The 21462-nt window shown below is 35.8% G+C and overlaps 1 protein-coding gene across 5 annotated transcripts in view; it reads right to left on the bottom strand.

The window, feature by feature from the left end:
- The window catches only part of PALS2 (protein associated with LIN7 2, MAGUK p55 family member), a 119181-nt gene that overhangs the window by 68425 nt on the left and 29294 nt on the right, over positions 1-21462 (bottom strand). For 3 of the 5 annotated variants that reach the window (XM_047694573.1, XM_047694576.1, XM_047694572.1), the window contains exon 2: positions 5146-5264. In XM_047694573.1, coding sequence (XP_047550529.1) covers positions 5146-5262 — 117 coding nt within the window. In that variant the 5' untranslated portion in view covers positions 5263-5264. Of the gene's footprint in view, positions 1-5145; positions 5268-21462 lie in introns of all 5 variants that reach the window. The other 2 variants (XM_047694574.1, XM_047694577.1) reach the window with 1 other exon arrangement.

Genomic DNA, 21462 nt, shown 5'->3' with positions numbered 1-21462 from the left:
TCCATTGATCCCCTTCTCTGCAATGTTTATTTTTTATTTATTTTTTTTAAAGATTTTATTTACTTGACAGAGAGAGATCACAAGTAGACAGAGAGGCAGGCAGAGAGAGAGAGGCTGAGCAGAGAGCCCGATGCGGGACTCGATCCCAGGACCCTGAGATCATGACCTGAGCCAAAGGCAGCAGCTTAACCCACTGAGCCACCCAGGCGCCCCTCTCTGCAATGTTTAATCTCTTAACCCTATCAGATGAGCTTTTATTTCAGATATCATATTTTTGAGTCCCTGAATATCCATGATTGTTTTTTAAAGCATAATTAACATATGGTGTTTCATTAATTGCAGGTATACATTGATTTGACAAATCTACACAATACTCAACACTCACCGTGATAAGTACAGTCATCAACTGTCACCATACATTACTTAAATATCATTGACTGTATTCCCTACGCATTTAATGTCCAAGACTATTTTTTTTTTTTACAACTGAAATTTGTACTTCTTAATCTCCCTTTTCCATTCCACACATCCCCTACCCACCACCCTTCCAGCAACCACCACTTTGCTCTCTATATTTAAGAGTCTGGTTGTTTGCACCACTTCTTTAAAAAGTCAAGATATGGAAGCAAACCATGTGTCCACTGATAGATAGATAAATGAATAAAGATGATGTGGTATATTGGGACTACACCAAAATAAAAAGCTTTTGCAGTGAAGGAGACCATCAACAAAATGACAGGAAACCTGCTAAGTGGGAGAAGATATTTGCAAATGACATATAGTATAGGGGTTAATATAGAAAATATATAAAGAACTCTTACAACTCGACACAAAAAGACAAATAACCTGATTTTAAAAATGGGCAGAGGACTCGAACAGACATTTTTCCAAAGATGACATACAGATGGCCAACACATACATGAAAAGATGCTCAACCTCACTAATCATCAGGAAAATGCAAATCAAAACCATAACGAGATATCACCTTACACCTATCAAAATGACTAGAAGCAAAAAGACAAGAAATAAGTGCTGGCAAGGATGTGGAGAAAAAAGAATCCTTTTGCACTGCTGGTGGGAATGCAACTGATGCAGCCACTGTGGAAAACAGTATGGAGGTCCCTCATAAAATTAACAGAAATACCACATAATCTAGTAATTCCACTATTGGGTATTTACCTACAGAAAACAAATGGCTAATTCAAAAAGATATATGCACCTCTATGTTTATTCCAGCATTATTTACAATAGCCAAGATATGGAAGCAGTACAAATGTCACTGAAGATGATGTGGTATATATACAATGGAATATCACTCAGTCATAAAAAAGGAGACCTTGCCATTTGCAAGGTCTGGATGCACCTGGAGGGTATTATGCTAAGTGAAATAGTCAGACAAAGACAAATACTGTAGGTTTTCACTTCCAGGTAGAAACTTAAAAAACAAAACAAACAAAAACCAGAAACTGACCCCTAAATATAGAGAACTGATGATTGCCAGAGGGGAAGTAAGGGGAAGAATGGGCAAAACAGTTGAAGGGGAGTGGGAGAGAATTCCAATTATGGAATAAGTCATGTGGACAAAAGGTGCAGCATGAGAAAAGTCAATGATAATGAAAGAGTGTTATATGGTGACAGATGGTAGCTGCACTAGTGGTGAGGACAGCATAATGTATAGACTTGTCGAATCACTATGTTGTATACCTGAAACTAATGTAATATTGTGTGTCAAGTGTATTTCAAAAGAAAAATGTTTTAAAAAAAATGATTGCGGGGGGCACCAGGGTGGCTAAGTTCTTCAAGTTCCTGACTCTTGGTTTTGGCTCACAGAGTCGTAGGATGGAGCCATGCTTTGGGGCAGTGCAGAGTCAGCTTAAGATTCTTGCCCCTTCCCTCCCCCTTTGTTCTTCCAGCCCCCCCCGCCCCTGCACTCTCTCTGAATAAATAAATAAATAAATAAAATCTTTAAAAAAAAGATGATATGGTACATATGTATATATATACACATACATATATACATACATACCCAATGGAACACCTATATACATATATGTACATACACAATAGAATACATATATACATACACAATGGAATATTATTCAGCCATAAAAAAGAATGAGATCTTGCCATTTGCAAAACATGGATGGACCTAAGGGGTATTATGGTAAGTAAAGTAAGTCAGACAAAGACAAATGCCGTATGATTTCACTTATATGTAGAATCTAAAAGAACAAATGACTACTTGATTGACTTTGATTCTAATTTTGATTTTATTTCCTAGTAAAATTTTATATCTTCATTTTCCCTTTTCTTCTCTTAAAATATAATACATTATTTAAAAATATTTGTTTATAAACTCTAATAAAAGGACCATCTAACGAGCTGCTGTTATTTTTCCTCATGATTATTAGTTACATATTCCTGCCTCTCCATGTTACTAGCAACATATGCCTCTCTGTTTCCTCAGTAACTTAACCATTTTTCTCTATTGTACTGGGAATGTTAGCCTGCTGTGACTCAGTATCTCTTTCTTGGAAGTAAAAGTCTTCCTTTCCTCCTGGGATTTCTTTTCTTTCATTGTGGGAATACTAAGCTATCATTGTTTCTATTTATTGAGAAACTGCCTGACCAATGGTAGTTGGTTGATTCTGTTCTTAATTTCATTTTTTAAAAACATTTATTTATTTGAGAGAGAGAGAGAATGCATGAGTGGAAGGGGCAGAGGAAGGAGGAGAAAGAATCTCAAGAAGACTTTGAGCTGAGCCATACATGGGGCTTAATCTCACAACACTGAGATCATGACCTGAGTCAAAACCAAGTTGGACACTTAATTGACTGTGACACCCAGGTGCCCCTTAATTTCATTTTTATCATCAGAAGATTACATAAGCACCTGAGCTGCTCAAAAGTCATCCAGCCATTTCACCTGTTGAGAACGAACAAGATAATCCTCTATAAGGCCAGTATCAATAGCACAAAAGTCAGAATAAAAATAATTTTTACCCACAGAAATTCTTAGGAATACACATGCACACAAAACCTGTGCTATAGTAGAAAGAGCCAGAATTTGAAGAAAGAAAACCTGGTCTAAACCTCATCTCTGTCAATTTACTAGGACAATGACCTTAGACAAATAATTATTCTACTTTAATTTTCAATTCATTAAGTTGCTGTGACGACAAAACAATATATTTTAAAAACCTCTGTGAATTATAAACACATTATAAAATGCCTTATTATCTAGTTTCTATATCTACAAAGATAATAAATTGAATAAACATGGGGATGTGGATGTAATAGATACTGACAATAAAAACTGACAACCAACATTATATCAAAAGAAGAGTCAGAAACTATTTTTTTAAAAGATTTTATTCATTTATTTGACAGAGAGAGATCACAAGTAGGCAGAGAGGCAGGCAGAGAGAGGGGGGAACAGGCTCCCTGCTGAGTGGAAAGCCCAATGTGGGGCTTGATCTCAGGACCTTGTGATCATGACCTGAGCCGAAGGCAGAGACTTAACCCACTGAGCCACCCATGTGCCCCTCAAGACCTATTTTAAAAGCACCACTTAGAGATAAGGGTGAACTAGTTAATACAGGTGTAACAAGCCCTTACATATTTCAATAGACCCTGAAGCTTTTACTCTACCTTGACATCGTATGATAATTGGTTATTTATGATAAGACGCTTGAATTTGAAAGTAATTTATATCCTATAATATTACTATTAAGATAAGGGACTATCGGGGTGCCTGGGTGGCTCAGTGGGTTAAAGCCTCTGCCTTCAGCTCAGGTCATGATCGCAGGGTCCTGGGATCGAGCCCCACATCAGGCCCTCTGCTCGGCAGGAGCCTGCTTTCCTTCCTCTCTCTGCCTGACTCTCTGCCTACTTGTGATCTCTGTCAAATAAATAAATAAATCTTAAAAAAAAAAAAAAAAAAAAGAACTCATCCAAGAGTTTCTTAAAAAAAAAAAAAAAAAAAGATAAGGGACTATCTAATAAACTTAGGAAAAACTGTAATCAAAAATGTCTAAAATTGGGGCACCTGGGCGGCTCAGTTAGCTAAACAGCTAACTCGTGGTTTCAGCTGAGGTCATGATCTCAGGGTCTGTGCTCAGTAAGGGCTCTGCTTGAAGATTCCCTCTCCCTCTCCTTCTGCCTCCCCTTCCACCCATGGCTTACACCCATGCTTTCTCTCAAATAAATCAATTTTTTAAAAATGACTAAAATTCCAGTTGGTTGATACACATCTAGATTAGTTTTTACTTAGGAGCCAAGGGTTTTATATCATGTGATCTTAGGATGATTAAGTTTGTGAATAAAATGAAGAATCTGCATCACTGACTCACTTTTAGAAATGAAAAACTTTCTAAAAAGTATGATTTTTCACAAGTGAGAAGAAAAAGATGAATTGACTGTGGTTAAAAACAATTATGGGAGAGGGTGAAATCAACATACTGGGAGTGCGAAAAGCAAATGGAAAAACAAGAGGACTACATGCAGGAAACGCCAGAGAGGACATGCGGCACATGTTTCTGAAAACAAGAATCACTGGAAGGAATGCTGAAGAACGGGAGAACAGGGTTGTGAAGCAGTTAATACACTAAGCTTTAGTGATGTTTATAAAAGCTAACACAGGATATAGTATAAGTGAAATAAAACTGGACTAAGAATAGCAGTAAAAGTGTATTTACGGATGAGTTAAGGAGACTACTAGAGAGCTGATTACAGAAACAGACTTAATAAACCAAGGTTATCCAAGAGAAAACAAGATTTCAGAAAGTAATAGATGTAGGAAATCAAGAACCAAAATGAAAAACAGGTACACAGTCTAATATAAAAGAAGAAAATCAGTATTTTGCAGTTCCTGAAATGGAGATAGTACCAGGATCTTTTTCATAAGTCCTGTTATGACTGTTCAGTTACAATTTCCCTAGAATTTAAATGTGTTAGGCTAAAACTAAGAGTTATTTTATCTTGTATTTAAAGTCAACACAAGAAAGGCAAAAGTGGTCTAATTTTCATGTGCATGAGTGTTATTATTTGCTAACTAAGCTGAAGGCATATCAAGTTCTGAAATAGTAATATTTGTAAAGACAATTTAAAAAATAATTTAGTAAGTTTATGAATAAACCACTATACCTTAGCAAGTGATTTTACAATAGGATTCTCCATAATCCCCTTGAGGAAAATTAGGTCTATTTCTTCTGCTCCTGTAGATGAGGGCAGCTCCGTAAGGTTATCCAACACTTGCTGCATTGCTGCTGAGATAAAAGCAATAAAAATAGTAATAATGATAAAAAACCCCAAACCTTTAAATTCCAAGCCATTATGAAATACAATATAAAATTATAAAATATTTGATATATTTAAAATAAATCAAATAAAAAGACATTAACAAAACTCTTTTGAAAAGTCATGTTTTAATATAAATCTTTTTTTTTAAAGCCTTTATTTATTTGACAGAGATCACAGGTAGGCAGAGAGGCAGGCAGAGAGAGAGAGAGAGAGGAGGAAGCAGGCTCTCCACTGCGCAGAGAGCCCGATGCGGGGCTCGATCCCAGGACCCTGAGATCATGATCTGAGCTGAAGGCAGAGGCTTTAACCCACTGAGCCATCCAGGTGCGCCAAACAGTCATGTTTTAAAAAACAATTGTTAAATGGTAGTTTCAAACTGAATTCCCGTGAATTAGGAGGACACATTTTTATACACAATTTGGGCTTTATTAGACTACCTTATACATACTTACCACTTTACACTTGCTTTATATTTTTTAAATTTAAAGCACTACTCAAAAAGAAATACAAAATTTTAATAGACTATAAAAAAGTAAAGAGAATGAATTAGTAATCAACAAACTTCCCACAAGCCCAGAACCAGATGGTTTCACTGGTAAATTCTATCAACTTAAAAGAGGAATTAAAACCAGTACTTCACAAACTCTTCAAAAAAAAAAAAAATAGAGGAGGGAATACTTTCCAATTATTCTATGAGATCCTGATACTAAACCCACAAGAAGGTATCACAAGAAAATTATAGCCAATATCCTTTATAAATACGGATGCAAAAATCTTTAATAAAATACTGAAAAACTGAATCCAGCCACATATGAAAAGGGTTGTAGACAATGACCAAGTACAGCTTATCTCAGGAATACAAGAATGATAATCATCAGTGTACTATACTGTATTAATAGAACATAAAACCAAAACAACTACATGGTATCTCAATGGGAACAGAAAAAGCATTCAACAGAATTGAAACTCTTTTCATGATAAAAACATTCAACAAACTAAGAATGGAAGGGAAATTTCCTAAACTTGGTGAAAGGTATCTATGAAGAATCTATAACCAATATCATATTTAATGATAAAAGACTAGACACCTTTCCACAAGATCAGGAACAAGGCAAGGATGTCTACTCTTGCCACTTCTACTCAACATCATAGTGGAGATTCTAGCCAAGGGAGTTATGCAAGAAATAAAAGCATTGGAAAGGAATAAGTAAAACTATCTCATTTTGCAAATGATATGACCTTGTATATAGAAAATCCTAAAAATACAAAAAAAAATTTATTAGAATAAATGAGCTCAGAAAGGTTACAGGATACAAGATGAAAATACAAAAATCGAACATATTTCTAAATACTAGCAATGAATAATCTGAAAGTGAAATTTATGAAAACATTCTTTTTACAACAGCATCAAAAACAAATAATTAGGAATAAATGCAACATAAGAAGGGTAAGATTTGTACACTGAAACTATAAAAATCATCGAAAGAATTAAAGAGAACTAAAATAAATAGAAAGTGGGGCGCCTGGGTGGCTCAGTGGGTTAAGCCTCTGCCTTTGGCTTAGGTCATGATCCCAGGGTCCTGGCATCAAGCGCCCCCATCAGGCTCTCTGTTCAGTGGGGAGCCTGCTTCCCCCTCTCTCTCTGCCTGCCTCCTCTGCCTTCTTGTGATCTCTCTGTCAAATAAAGGAATAAAAATCTTAAAAAAAAAAAAAAAGAAAGAAAGAAAGGAAGGAAGAAAGATATCCTACCTTCATGGATTGGAAGACTTACTACTGTTAACATGGCAACACTCCCCAAATTGATCTACAAATTTAATGTAATCCCTGTCAAAATCTCTACTGCCCTCTCCCCCTTTTTTGCAGAAATTGAGAAGCTGATGTTAAAATTCATATGGAAAATGCAGTGGACCCAGAATAGGCAAAAGATCTTCAAAGAGAACAAAGTTAGAAGACTCACACTTTATTTCAAACCTGACTAAAAAGCTTCAGTAATCAAGACTGTGGTACCAGCATACACAAAGACATAAATCTTAAGAGTCCAGGGCCATGTGGGTGGCTCAGTTGGTTAAGCATCTGACTCTTGTTTTCAGCTCAGGTCATGATCTCATCATCATAGGACTGAGCCCCACATCAGGCTCCACACTCAGCAGGGAGTCTGTTTGAAGAGTCTCTCCCTCTGCCCCTCCTGACTCAAATAAATCTTAAAAATAAAAAACAAAAAACAACTTACAGACCAGAAATAAATCTATATATTTAAGGTCAACTGACTTTCAACAAGGGTGGCAAGACAATTCAACAGAGCAAAGAATAGTCTTTTCAACAAATGGAACTGGGACAACAGAATATGAATATGTAAGAGAGTGAAGCTAGACTCCTACTGCATTCAATATCATAATCTTAATATTATTCAGATTAATTTTATTGGTGTTGTCTCTTCTTGATGTTTCTTTGGTATAAGTCTATTAAAATTGCAGTTTTTAGTATGTTTTAATTTTTATTAAAATAAAAAATAAGCATTGTTAAAAGTCAGACTATACTCACTAACTGGCTTATAACTAAATATAGCAGTTCTCTGCTCCATACTGTCCTCCTCCCTCCCAACTTACACTATTCTATAGAAGTAACTACTTTGAACTTGTTATAGTTTCATTTAATAACATCTGTATTTCTGTATAATATGCTAATATTGCTTCTTTTTCTTTTACCCATTTTAGACAGTATCTATTTTCTACTAGAATACTTGAGGGTTAGGCTTTTACCTTCCCCTATATCCATTAAGGCAATTTCTAATAAAGTCACCATATGGGAATCCTACACATTTTTTTCCCCCAAATGTTCCAACAAACTTTTCACATTTCTGTAATTTTTCCAAATGCTCAAGAATTTTTCCAACACTCTATCAGACCTATTATTCCCTGACTTCAACTCCTGAACTCCAGTCCAAAGTATTCTTGTCTTGTACTTTAATCTGGACAGTTCATCTCTAGACCTCCTATTCACTCTGTGTAAAATGAGTGACAATTCTGAGAGATGTGAATGGGAGAAAAATGTGCTCTTAAAACAAGGAGAAGGAAAACCTATACTGGGCTAAAATGAAGAAAGGAAACCTAGGAAATAAAGAATAAAAACAAAGCCTTTTCAGACTTTTGTTTGGGGCCCAATGTGTACCTTTCAGTAGGTAGAGAACAACAGAATCAATAATCTTCAGAAGTATTTTTATCCTGTAACTAGTTAGCTCTACTTCTCATGATGACTTTTTTCTTTCCTTTGATGTTCTATATGTTTTTTTTTAATTTTTAACTTTCATTATGAAAAATTCCAAACATTTCTAAAAGGGAGGCAAAATAATATAATGAACCCAATAACTATCAGCTCTAACAACTAGCAACTCATGGCAAATCTTGTTTCATACCCCTATATATTCTCTACCCTAAATAACTTTGAAGCAAATCCCAGATACCACATTTCAGTATTTATGTCTAAAATATCAGGGCTCTTTTTAAACAATGTAACCAAAATACTGTTAGCACACCTAACAAAATAACAATAATGTAATATCACCAAATTGTTATACTGAAAATCTTTTTAAAATGCACCTTCCAAATGTATATTGGTTCTTAAGATACTGAAATTTTTATATTGGTGCTTAATTAAATGGGAAGAAAAGTGGTGGAGGTTGTAAAATATACCCTTGGTTATTTTAAAGATCTTCATAAGTTCTTGATTCTTGATTATATGAAATTTAATTAAACACTGGTAAGTCTGCCAAATATCCCATGTTCTGGAAATGGGATCTTGAATATTATGAAGTTGCCACGCATTCCCAAACTAATTGGTACGTTTAATGGAGTTCTAATCAAAATACAATAGAACCTTCCACATGTTTTCAGGCCAGGTCTGGCTTGCTCTTCCCCCATTAAGGAAATGTCCAGGGAGCTCCAAGAAACCTGGGCTGGGAGGCAGGGGAGCAGGTAAAACCAGTGCAGTTCTGCACAGGTCGGGGAGGTTACAGCATCTGGAAGTAAGTGGCTGTCCAAGGGCAACGCTATGTTGGTGAATGTCCACAGGAATCTGGTATATCCCCTGCTATTTAGTTTAAGGAAAAAGCAAATTATGTGTTTTACAAGGAAATCTTCAATGGATCCTCATGTCCCTTTGGGACCCATGCCCCTAAGACTTCAAAGAGCAGACTGATATTTAAGTATTCAAGTTTTAGGATATCCGGTAAAACCCCCAGCCCCTTGGGGATGGTGATGCAAAGCTGCTAGAGCTGAAAATCAGAATAGTTACAACTGTCTTTCTAGGATGAAAGTTCTGGATGTCATCCATGCCCCTGAGATCCCATTTCTAGCTGAGGATGGCATCCTTGTTTCTTCATGGGCAAGAACTTCCACCCCTAGTTGCTAGATCTTTGAGTCACTAGTACTCCTTTCAAGGGGTACTCAAAGTTTTCACTATGCCCGATCCCTTCTGGATGGCTGAGATGGCCCAGTATGAGACAGAAGTCTATAGCCAGACAGAGTACTGTTCCTATCAGGAGATCCTGACCAAGCTGGCCACCATGGCCAACGCAGAGAGTGGGAGCACTCAGCAACAACAGTCAGCAGCTGGAGACCTAAGGCAATCTCCTAAAGTCTCCCTAACAACCATCAGGTAATATACACCTCACTCCAGTTAGAAGAGTAAGCATGCCAAGCACCTCTTTGAAGAGTTTTAAGCACACTGTAACGAAATGTGGAGTACGCTATGATGGCGCTGAAGTACTCTCGCTGAAGACCGAGCCAGACAGACTGCAGTGTGCTTGCCAGGCAGATCCAGAATGGCCCCGCCAAAGCCTTATTGAGTCCAAAGCTTCTAGAGCTCAGGCCTAAAGGATCATTCCCCAGCCCTTTCTTTATGGGCAGTTTTAGAACATTCACTAAGACTTTGTTTTCCACTGATAGCAACTTTTTTCTGTTGTTGAATTCAGATGTTATTTCTAACATTCCTGTCAAAGCATCCTTAAAAATATTTGCTTTTCACTGGGTGTGGTGCATAAACAATGAATGCTGGAACACTGAAAAGAAATAAAATGAAAAAGAGTGTAGAGAGTACCTAAAAATAATAAAATCTTAAAAAAAAATTCTAGCAAGACTTCAAGAGCTACTTCACATTTTTAAAAGACACAGAAAAAAAAATACAGAAAAGATTGAAAATATTTCAACTTCTATGCAGATTTCAAAACTCAATAAAAAAAGAAAATTGTATTTTAAACTCACTTATGAACATATAGGCAAATATCTTAAACAACACATTAGCAAACTGAATTTAACAAGGCCTTAAAAAACAACAATGGCTATAACATGGAGGACATGGGGAGATGGAGAGGAGAAGGGAGTTGGGGGAAACTGGAGGGAGAGATGAACCGTGAGAGACTGTGGACTCTGAAAAACAATCTGAGGGCTTTGGAGGGACAGGGAGTGGGAGGTTGGGTGAGCCTGGTGGTGGGTTTTATGGAGGGCACGTATTGCATGGAGCACTGGGTGTGGTGCATAAACAATGAATTCTGGAACACTGAAAAGAAATTTTAAAAATAAATAAAAATTTTAAAAAATTAAAAAAACAACAATGGCCAAGTAAAGTTTAACCTAGTTATATAAAAATGATTTGACATTAAGAAATATATAATGTAATTTAGTAATTATCATAGTAAGAAAAAAACCCTATCATCTCAATGCTTTGAATACAGTACAAATAAATTTCAAAACTCTATCCTAATAGAAAAATCATACCATAGTAAGAATAGAAGGAGGAAAACAAAGTCATTTGATACCAGAATCTATATGAAACATCATACTTAATAAAGAAAAGGCAAAAGCTTTACCATTAAAGTCAGGGACAAGACCAGAACACCCACTAAGACCACTACTTTTCAAAAGTATATTGAAAGTTTTTTTTTTTTTAAAGATTGATTTCTTTATTGGGCGGAGGCAGAAGGGGGGGGAGAGAATGAATCCCCAGCAGACTCCCCACCAAGTATAGAGCCCAATATGGGGATCAATCTCATGACCCTGAGATCATGACCTGAGCCAAAATTAAGAGTCAGACGCTTAACTGACTAAGCCACCCAGGTGCCCCTATACTAAAAATTTTGATCAAACGTTTAAAAAATCCACATATGAATGTTAAAATAATAAATAAATAAATAAAGCCACTGATGGTAACTATCTACTTGGAAAAGTCACAAGGAATCAGCTGAAAAATTATTTAAATTAGTTAAAAGAGTTTTGGCTAATGACTAGACATAAGAGCAATAACCAAACAAACAAACAAAAACAAACCCTTTCCTAATAATAGTTATAACTAACTAGAAAACATCATTGCTGGGAGAAAAATAAAAAAGATATCCCATTCACAATAGCAACAAGATCAAGCAAAACAAGTAAACAAGTAAAATTTAATGCTAAAATAAAAATGTTCATCCAGATAGGTATGAGAAAAACTATAAAATATAATAAAGAATATTTAAAATAAATAAATAAAGAGACTATGTTCTGGGATAGGAAGACTCAATGCTATAAAAATATCAATTCTCTCCCAATTATTCTTTTAAAAAAATGAATAAATTCTAATAGAAACCCCAACAGAATTTTTTGTAAAGCTATTTCAAAATTTACTTGAAAGAGAAAATGGGTAAAACTAGCCAGTAACTTTGCATATGCGCATATATATATATATATTTTTATATATATATATATATATCACAAATATAAAGGAAGTGCCTGTGTTATCAAGTATAGAAACAGTGTAATTTAAAATAGTGCAGTATTGGCATTGCAATTACCAAATCTTGAAAGATAGGAGCTAACCAGTATTTAATATATGTTAAAAGGTGATATTTCAAATCAGTGTGGGTAGGATTCAGTTAAATATGGTAGAATGACTACCTGAGCTTATATTCTATCCCTTCAGAACCTCTATTAAAACAGTAGCATAGTATTAGTAAAAGTACACTCCCACAAAAATAAAGAGAAAAAAATGGACAAAAAATATAGCAAAAATATTTGGAACAGTGGGGAAAGAAACTAACTTAGAGCAAAAGTAGATTCTACCTGCTAAATATTTGGGGAATCTAACAATTTCATTCCATCCCACCCTCATGAGTCTTAGCCATCATCATTTCTTTCCCAAGCTACCACAATAGTCTCCGAATGTGTGTATGTAAGTAATTGAAATGTAGATTTTATGGCCCATAAGTCATTTTAATACAATGCTAGATTCAATCTGCACCACCTTTTACAGCTTTAGTTACATCAATCTAATTCCCTGTCCTGATGCAAAGTCCTCCCTCCACTTATCAGCACATATGCACAACCACTTTTGTGTACCTAATTCTTATCATCCGTTAGAAGCAGAATTTCTATGCCCCAATTAGGATAAATTCTCCTAATATATATTTCCATAGTATTCTATACATTACAACTCTGATAAACCTATAATTATTTTGGGATTTGTTTAATGTACAATTCTTTTCTAAACTCTAAGTCTGATAAGCATAGAAATTAGATCTGTCTTGTTCAAAACTATATTCCCAGCAACCATCCTACATTCTGGTACGTGCTAAATTCTTCATAATACAGTTTCGGTCACAAAAATGTAGTATTTTTCTCTTACTAAAATCAAGAATAGTTTCAAATTATATATTGTTATTTATAAACAAAACATCTGTGCAATACTTGGAATTAGCAAAATGTGGTGTAGTTTACAAAGCAGTAATCCTAAAGCTATCAACTTTCCATAAATTATATAATAAGCCATAAAGATAGAAGTGTTTTCTTTCAATGCCTAGTCTACTAAAGTGGTTTTTTCAGTAATTCTTCATATAAATACATTTCTAACTTTCTATAATTCAGTACATAAGGCAAATATAATAAAATAAATGGTATTTACCCACCAAAATTGTTCCAAAATCTCTTTAGAATTGTTTTATGTAAGCATTTCTGCCTGGTTTTAGAACTATAACTAATTACATGAGTTATTCTTTTTTTTTTATTAAGATTTTATTTATTTATTTGACAGGCGGAGATCACAAGTAGGCAGAGAAGCAGGCAGAGAGAGAGGAGGAAGCAGGCTCCCCACTGAGCAGAGAGCCAGATGCAGGGCTCGATCCCAGGACCCCAGGATCATGACCTGAGCCGAAGGCAGAGGCTTTAACCCACTGAGCCACCCAGGTGCCCCTACATGAGTTATTCTTAATAAATTAGGCCTTAAGCCTATTTTAATATACAAAATCCTTTGTAACCACATTTGGTGATATATTCATTCCCATTTGACTCAACAAACTAGATTCCCCATTGAAAATATGACAGGTAAGTTAACTTTTCATAAGATGTTAAAATTTATTTCTGTTGCTATATTTTGTAGATAAAATAACAATTATTTCACCAGAACCAAGCTGGATAATTTATAGAATTCCTTAAATGAAAAATGAAATCTCCTTCTATGTGCTTTGGAAATATTTAAGCATAAATTTAAAGGAGGTACTTAGAAGTCATTTGGACTACTTCTAATGTGGCTGCAATAGAGCAGCAAAATTTTTAAAAAATATATTTCTAAGAAATGATACCAAAAAAATCCACTGAAAGTAGATTAAACCTGAAGTCAGGTTTAAGTTTAAATTGTGACACAACTATTTTCAAACAACGGATTTAACCATCACAGCAGAGTTCATGTGAACCATTAATGTTAAGTCAGTAATACTCATTTTCCATAAAATGACAATATACTGTCAACATCCGAGCTCTCACACTAGTATCTTGAAAATCTAATTTAGTATAGTTATACTGAATCAAAGAATCAAATCTGAATGTACTCAGCCAATTTAATCAACATTTGCTGAGGGCTTGTAGGCTAAGCATGATGTTACCTGCTGAGGAGACTAGAGAAATATTCTTCAAAAAGTCAAACCAGTAGACCAAAATGTGTAAACATGTATATAAAGCCTGATGATGGTAAGAACACTATGAAGGAACTGCAGTTAGGTGATATAGCATACTGTTTAAGAGCCTGGACTTAACCATTTAACTAGCCCTAAAAATCTGAGTAAATGACTTAACATTCCCAAGTCAGTTTCTTTCACCTTTTTTTTTTTTTTAAGATTTTATTTATTTGGCAGAGAGAGATAGAGTGTGCACAAGCAGGGGGAGCAACAGGCAGAAGGAGAGGGAGCCTGATGTGGGGCTGGGATCTGGGATCATGACCTAAGCCGAAGGCAGTCACTTAACAAACTGAGCCACCCAGGCGCCCCATTTTCTTTCACCTGTTAAGTGGAAAAGGACAATAGTATCTAACTCACAAGGTAGCTGCTGCTAAATAATATATAGAAAACTCCTAGAACAATACCTCCTGGTGCATTATTAACATTGAGGGAGTTCAGAAAAGGAGTAAAATATTAACTTTCTTTGATGGTGGTGACAGGATGATAACATGGGAAACCATATAACCAACCAGTGGAAGCATCTCAGTGGAAATGACCAAAGTGATTGACCCTATTCAAAATCCTGAATTCATGATCAATATTTAAAGTTTCAAAATAAAATATGGAATTGTATTTCCCAAAGCATTCTTAGAGAAATTTCTAAGTTGGGAGTCAAGAAAAGTACAGACATAGTGGAGGGGCGGCCATTCAGAGCTAAGTAAAGAACCCTATATACAGGAGCATTCTTTTTAGCCTAAGTACCACACATTTCTTTACAGAGACAGTGGTGGGTATTCTGCTTGGGAAGGATTCCTAACACAGATGTTGGGCCTGAACAAAGAAGCACAGAGGCCAAGGTAAATCTGGTTCTTATTGATGGACCCTGAATAAGGGGTGGAGGAAAAGCTACATTACAGAAGGGAACACGCTAACAAACAGTATTTCTCAAACAAGAAACTATTAGCATTTGGGGAACAAAGATTTCTTTTGGCCCAGAACTGTTCTCCACCAAATGCCTGTACTGCTCTACATTTATTATGACAACCAAAAATTCCCCTTACCACATTTCCTAACACTTTGATGGCTGATACCACCTTCTTCCCTTCTGTTCTTCCAACAGAAAGGCTTGCACTAATATGTGTATCTCCAGGATAAATTCTTCCTTCTCAGTTTAGCTTGTTCACCTGCTCTTTGCCTACAAATCTGAAAGAGAAGCCTGCCTGGGGACAGGCTTACCTGTTAGCCCCCACTCAAGACCTCTTATCCCATAGGAAACAGCAGCAAGGTTAGGGGACAGTTTATATACGACAGAGGAAATCCTCATTAGGTATATATTCTGGATTAATCAACCTAGTCCTTCACTTACAGATCACCAGACATCTAAAGAAAACTTCAAGGGCAGTGGACAAAGCTGAACAAACCAAACTAAGGGGAATCAGATGGCGCGGAGAATAGAACTTAAAATTTTAATTTTTATTAGCATACTCAGAGATGTGAGAGGCAATTGCATTCATAAAGGAGGTCACTAAGAGGAAGAAAATGAGGTACCTAGAGAATAAGAAAAAGTTCCTGGCAATTAAAAATATTGTCAAATTTAGGAGCCTGGATGGCTCATTCGGTTAACTGACTGGCTCGTTGGTTTCGGCTCACGTCATGATCTCAGGGTCCTGAGACTGAGCCCGCCGTCGGGCCCCATGCTCAGTACAGGGCCTGCTTGTCCCTCTCCCTCTGCTCCTCCCCCTGTTCTGTCTCCATCTCTCTGTCTCTCATAAATAAGAAATCCTTAAAAGAAAAAAAAAGTCGAATTTAGAAAAATCAAACGGTAACCTAAAAGATAAGACTGATAAGGTCAAAACTGCAATCCAGAAAAATCAAGTCAAGTTAAACTCCTAAATGCAGAACAAAGATGAAAACACGGAAAACAAAAGAAAAAAAACACATAAGCAAGTCTAATAGTGCCTATCAGGAGTTTCATAAGACAAGATCAGAGAAAAGGATGAAGAGGAAATAGCTGTCAAATAGAAAAAAATGTCCCTGAGTTTAAATGACATACAAAACTTCAGAATGAAAGGCTTTCTAAGTACAAAACAGACTGAATGAAAAAAACCCAGATCTGGAAACATCTAAGTGAAATTTCAAAATGCCAAGGATAAAAAGGGGGGCAGGGTGTAAGTGGGTATTTCCAGAAAGAAGAGTTATGTAAAAGGAACAATCATCAGACTTGTATGCCATTTATTACTGGTAATACTGAATACCAAAAGATAACAGAGTAAAAATGTCAAAGTTTTGATGAGAAATAAGTTTAAAAAATTACATTATTTTTTAGAAGCCATTATACATTCACACACTTTTATACATACAAATGTGTGTGTGTGCATACACATATGTGGTAAAAGAAGTTTAATTATGTTTCCAGATTTTGGGGGTTTTTTTGTTTTTAACCAAATTCTATTTTTTTTTTTTTTTTCAAATTCTACTTTCAATGTGGGGCTTGAACTTATGATCCCAAGATCAATAGTAGCACGCTCTACCGAATGAGCCAGCCAGGTGCCCAAAAGAAAGTTTAACTATACTGAAATATTTAATAAACACAAAAAAACAATCTCCTCCTGAAAAGAGATTTCTTTCTATCCCTCCAGACAAAATATATGCTTGTATTTAAATATGTCCTTTTATATTTATACGAATGTGATTGTTTTATTAACATCTTAGTGTTCTTTCCATATGGAGGTCACTCTTTTCAATGTATCCAGTACCTCCAGAAATGTATCAAAATTTAGTCTGTCCTCTACTGAAAGATATGCAGGTTGCTTCCATTTTTTTTTTTAAATTTTTAAGATTTTTATTTATTTGAGAGAGAGAGAGAGAGAAGGAGAGGGAGAAGCAGACTCTCTGCTAAGCAGAGAGCCTGATGTGGGACTTGATCTCAGGACCACAAGATCATGACCTGAGCTGAAAGCAGGCGCCTAACCTACTGAACCATACAAACGTCCCCATTTTTTGCAGCTAAAATCAATGTTACAATCAGCATCTAAATATCTGTATCTATACACACACACACACACACACACACACACACACACAAATATACATTTAATGTATGTACCATAAATGAATAAATACAAAGAGTAGATTGCTAGGTCAGAAAATACATGATTTTTCAATTCAGATATTGTGAAACTGTTTTTTAAACAGGTTGTATCAATTACATTTCCATTAAAAGATCCTCATTTCAGTATTTGTTATAATAATAATGAACTGCCTTATAAAAACCTATCAATATAAATGCTGACAACACGTGTAGCAAAAGGAGTGCCTGTAAAAGAATTAAATTCTGAATTCTAATCTCACTTTTCTCCAACATGGCATCAAAAAAAATCTAACTATGCCTTTATTTCCTTATCTGTAAAATATAAATAGCATCAATCCAACTCATAAGGTTATACAACAAAATTAAAGGACTCACCTACTAAAAACATGTAAATGCTAAATATTGTTTTAGTTAATATTCTGCAACTCAATCTCTTCATCTATCATTGTGACTATTGCTAACTATTCAAAGTATCAATGAAAAACAAATCACAGTAACAGCAATTTCAATATAATTTTCCCACCTTAAAAATAAAGTTTTTTAAAAAATTAGAATAGTTGAGAGCTTTTTCCTAATTTTATCATTTTAACTGCCACTCTGCATCTTGTCATCTTCTGTTAACTCTAATTCAGAAAGGAAAGTGACCTATCATTTGTAATGAATTTGTCAATATTCCTGCCATAAATCAAGTGTCTTACAAAAGCAGCTAGTATAACTTTCTGGCATTCTTAGAAACAATTTTTTTCTCCAAATTTTTATTAAATTCCAGTTAGTTAACATGCAGTGTAATATTGGTTTCTGGTGTACAATGCAGTGATTCATCACCTCCATACAACATCCAGTGCTCACCACAAGTGCACTCCTTAATCCCCATCACCTATTTCACCCATCCTCTGCTCACCTCCCCAACTCCAGTAATCACGAGTTTGTTCTCTATAGTTGAGTCTATTCCTTGGTTTGCCTCCCTGCCCCACCCCTATGGCATTGGTATTTGTCTTTCTCTCACTGACTTACTTCACTTAGCATAATTCTCTCTAGTTCCATCCATTTTATTGCTAAAAACAATTTCCTATTAAGGGTAATGCTTTAAGAAAGAAGACCCCTCCAAAAAACAAAAAAACAAAAAAGGTAGCATCTGGAGAATATTTCACTAAAGAATTCTGAACTGATACCTCCCTTCCCCACCACTATGCTTAAAATTGTTTTACTTCCTTCTGGCCTTTATGGTTTTACTGATGAGAAATTCACATTCATTTAAACAGTTCCTCTATTAGTGCTTTTGGCTTTCAGTGTTTTTTTTTTTCTTTTAACTTGTTTTCAGCAGTTCGATTATAATGTGACTAGGCATGGATTTCATTGGGCTTATCCTGTTTTGAGATTTGCTGAACCCCTTGAGTGTATATGTTTATAACTTTCACCAAATTTGGGAAGTTTTCAGTGATGATTCAAATATTTTTTTCTGCACAGTATTCTTTTTTGCTGGATGTCTGATGAAACAAAGTATGTCAGACTTTCTGGTATTATCCCATAGGTTCCTGAAGCTCTGATCATTGTTTTATTCAACTTTCTGTTGTTCAGTCTGGATAAACTTCTGTTGATCTCTAAGTTCATGGATTCTTTGTCATCTCTATTCTGCTATTGTACTTGTCCAATGAGTTTTTTGTTACTATATTTTTCAGTTCAAATTTTCTATTTGGTTTTTCTTTTTCTATTTCTTTACTGAGACAATCTACCTTTCCACTCATTTCAAGAGAGCTCACCCTTACCTGCTATGGTGTATTTATAATGGCTGCTTTAAATCTTTCTCAGATTATTCCCACATCTGTGTCATCTCAGTGTTGTGTCTGTTGACTGTCTCTGGCCACGTGAGTTGACGTTTTCCTGGTTCCCTATGTGCTAAGTAATCTTAGAATGTATGCTTTATATTTTTAATAGTGTATTTTGAGACTGTCTTGTCGAAATCTTCTGGAGAGTGTTGATATTTTTGTGGTAGCAAGCAATTTATTCAGTTGACTTCAGACCTTAAATTCTGACTCTCTGAAGTACTACTGCCATTTTAGTTTAGTCTTCCATACTTAAATTCACAAAAAAGGATGTAGATAAGTTTTCATTTCTCTCCGGTAAATACCTAGGAGTGAGATTGCTAGTTCACATAAGTATACATTTAACTTTATGAGAAACTACTAAACTGTTCAAAACTTTCACCATGTTATTTTGATCTGTCCCACATTATGTACTACCTACTAGTCAGTCTGGGACTTTGGTAGTGGTCTATCAGCATTTCAGTGCCTAACATCTGTGTATACTCTTATGGTCAGATACACACACACACACACACACACACACACACACGCAGCTCAAGGTGGTCTATCAGCATTTCAGTGCCTAACATCTGTGTATACTCTTATGGTCAGATACACACACACACACACACACACACACACACACACGCAGCTCAAGGTGGTCTATCAGCATTTCAGTGCCTAACATCTGTGTACTCTTATGGTCAGATACACACACCCACACACACACACACACACACACGCACACAGCTCAAGGGTGAGTCCAGGAGTGCACAAACGACTTTAAGGAGTTTCTCCAGGCCTACTCCCTCTCTATAAATTTGTCTGGTACTTCTATTTTCTGTGATGCTCTTTATCAATGCTCTGGCCAGAGATCAGGGGCTCTATTTAAGCCATTCTGCCATATACTTCCTACAACCACAACTTTTCAATGGAAGAGGAAGGTTTCCTCCCCTGGAGTTAGGGTTCCCTTGGCTGCTGCAACTGCTTCAACATTACTGCCAAAGGATTTGCTGGGAGCTGGGATGCAAGACAACTCAGAATAAGAAAAAGAAGAAAGAGATTTCTGCACTCTGAGTATCTTATTCTTTTAACCAGAAGCAGAAGGTTTCTGAAGTTCTCGCTGCACATTCTGATGCCAACTTCTGGGTTTAAGGATATAGTTGGTAGGAGATACCAAGGGGAAATAGAGTAAACTCACCTCTGATTCAGTGGTATTTAAATTTTTGGTTGTCTTCTCCAACCTGCCTGCTACTATTGACTTTTTAGTCTACAAATAGCTATTCCTGTATTCAGGCCAATTTTTATAGCTGCATTCACTGGGAGAGAGGGTGTAGCATGTTTACTCCTCCTTCCTGGAACCCTTTGTAAACAAGTTATATTTTCCACCAAATTTGCGGTGGTTTGGTGCCATTATTTCTTCAAATATTTTTTCTCTTTCTCTCCTTCGTGTCTTTCTGGGAACTTGCATTACATGTATGTTGAAATGCTGGACATTGTCCCAAAGGTCTCTGAGGCTCTGTTTACTTTTTTAACATTTTTTTTCCTCTCCCTTCTTTGGACTGAATATCTTTTATTCATCTTCACATTTTCTATGCCACCTCAAATCTGCTGTTGAGGCTATCCAATGAATTTATTTTAATTACTGTACTTTTCAAATACAAATTTCTATTTGGTTCTTCTTTAATTTGTTTCTTTATTGGGATTCTTTATTTGCTGAGTATACTGTCTTTTAATTCTCTTAACATATTTAAAAGCCAATTTGACGTTTTTGTTAAATCCAACATCACGTTCAGAGTCCATTGCCATTGACTGTTTTTCCTGATTATAGGTCATACTTCTCTGGCTTTTTTCTTTCTTCCCTTTCTTTTTCCTTCAGTTTCTGCCTGAAAACTGAATCTTTAATGTATAATAGTTAACTGTGCATTCATTTTATTTTTCAGAATCATTGGATCTTTTTAGTAATTCATCTGGATTTTTTTTTTAAAGATTTTATTTATTTATTTGACAGAGAGAGAGATCACAAGTAGGCAGAGAGGCAGGCAGAGAGAGAGAGAGGAGGAAGCAGGCTCCCTGCGGAGCAGAGAGCCCGACGCGGGGCTCGAACCCAGGACCTTGGGACCATGACCTGAGCCGAAGGCAGAGGCTTTAACCCACTGAGCCACCGAGGTGCTCCAATTCATCTGAATTTAAACCACAGAATATGTTTCCCTCTATGGTTTACAGTTGGGATGTATATGTTTAGTTTTTTTAATTCTTATTTTTATATTTTAGATTGGTTTTCTAGGAGTTGTGCCTATGTCTATATAGCT

Source organism: Lutra lutra, chromosome 11 (assembly GCF_902655055.1).
Source record: "Lutra lutra chromosome 11, mLutLut1.2, whole genome shotgun sequence".
Lineage (NCBI taxonomy): Eukaryota > Metazoa > Chordata > Mammalia > Carnivora > Mustelidae > Lutra > Lutra lutra.
This window is presented reverse-complemented; position numbering and strand designations above follow the sequence as displayed.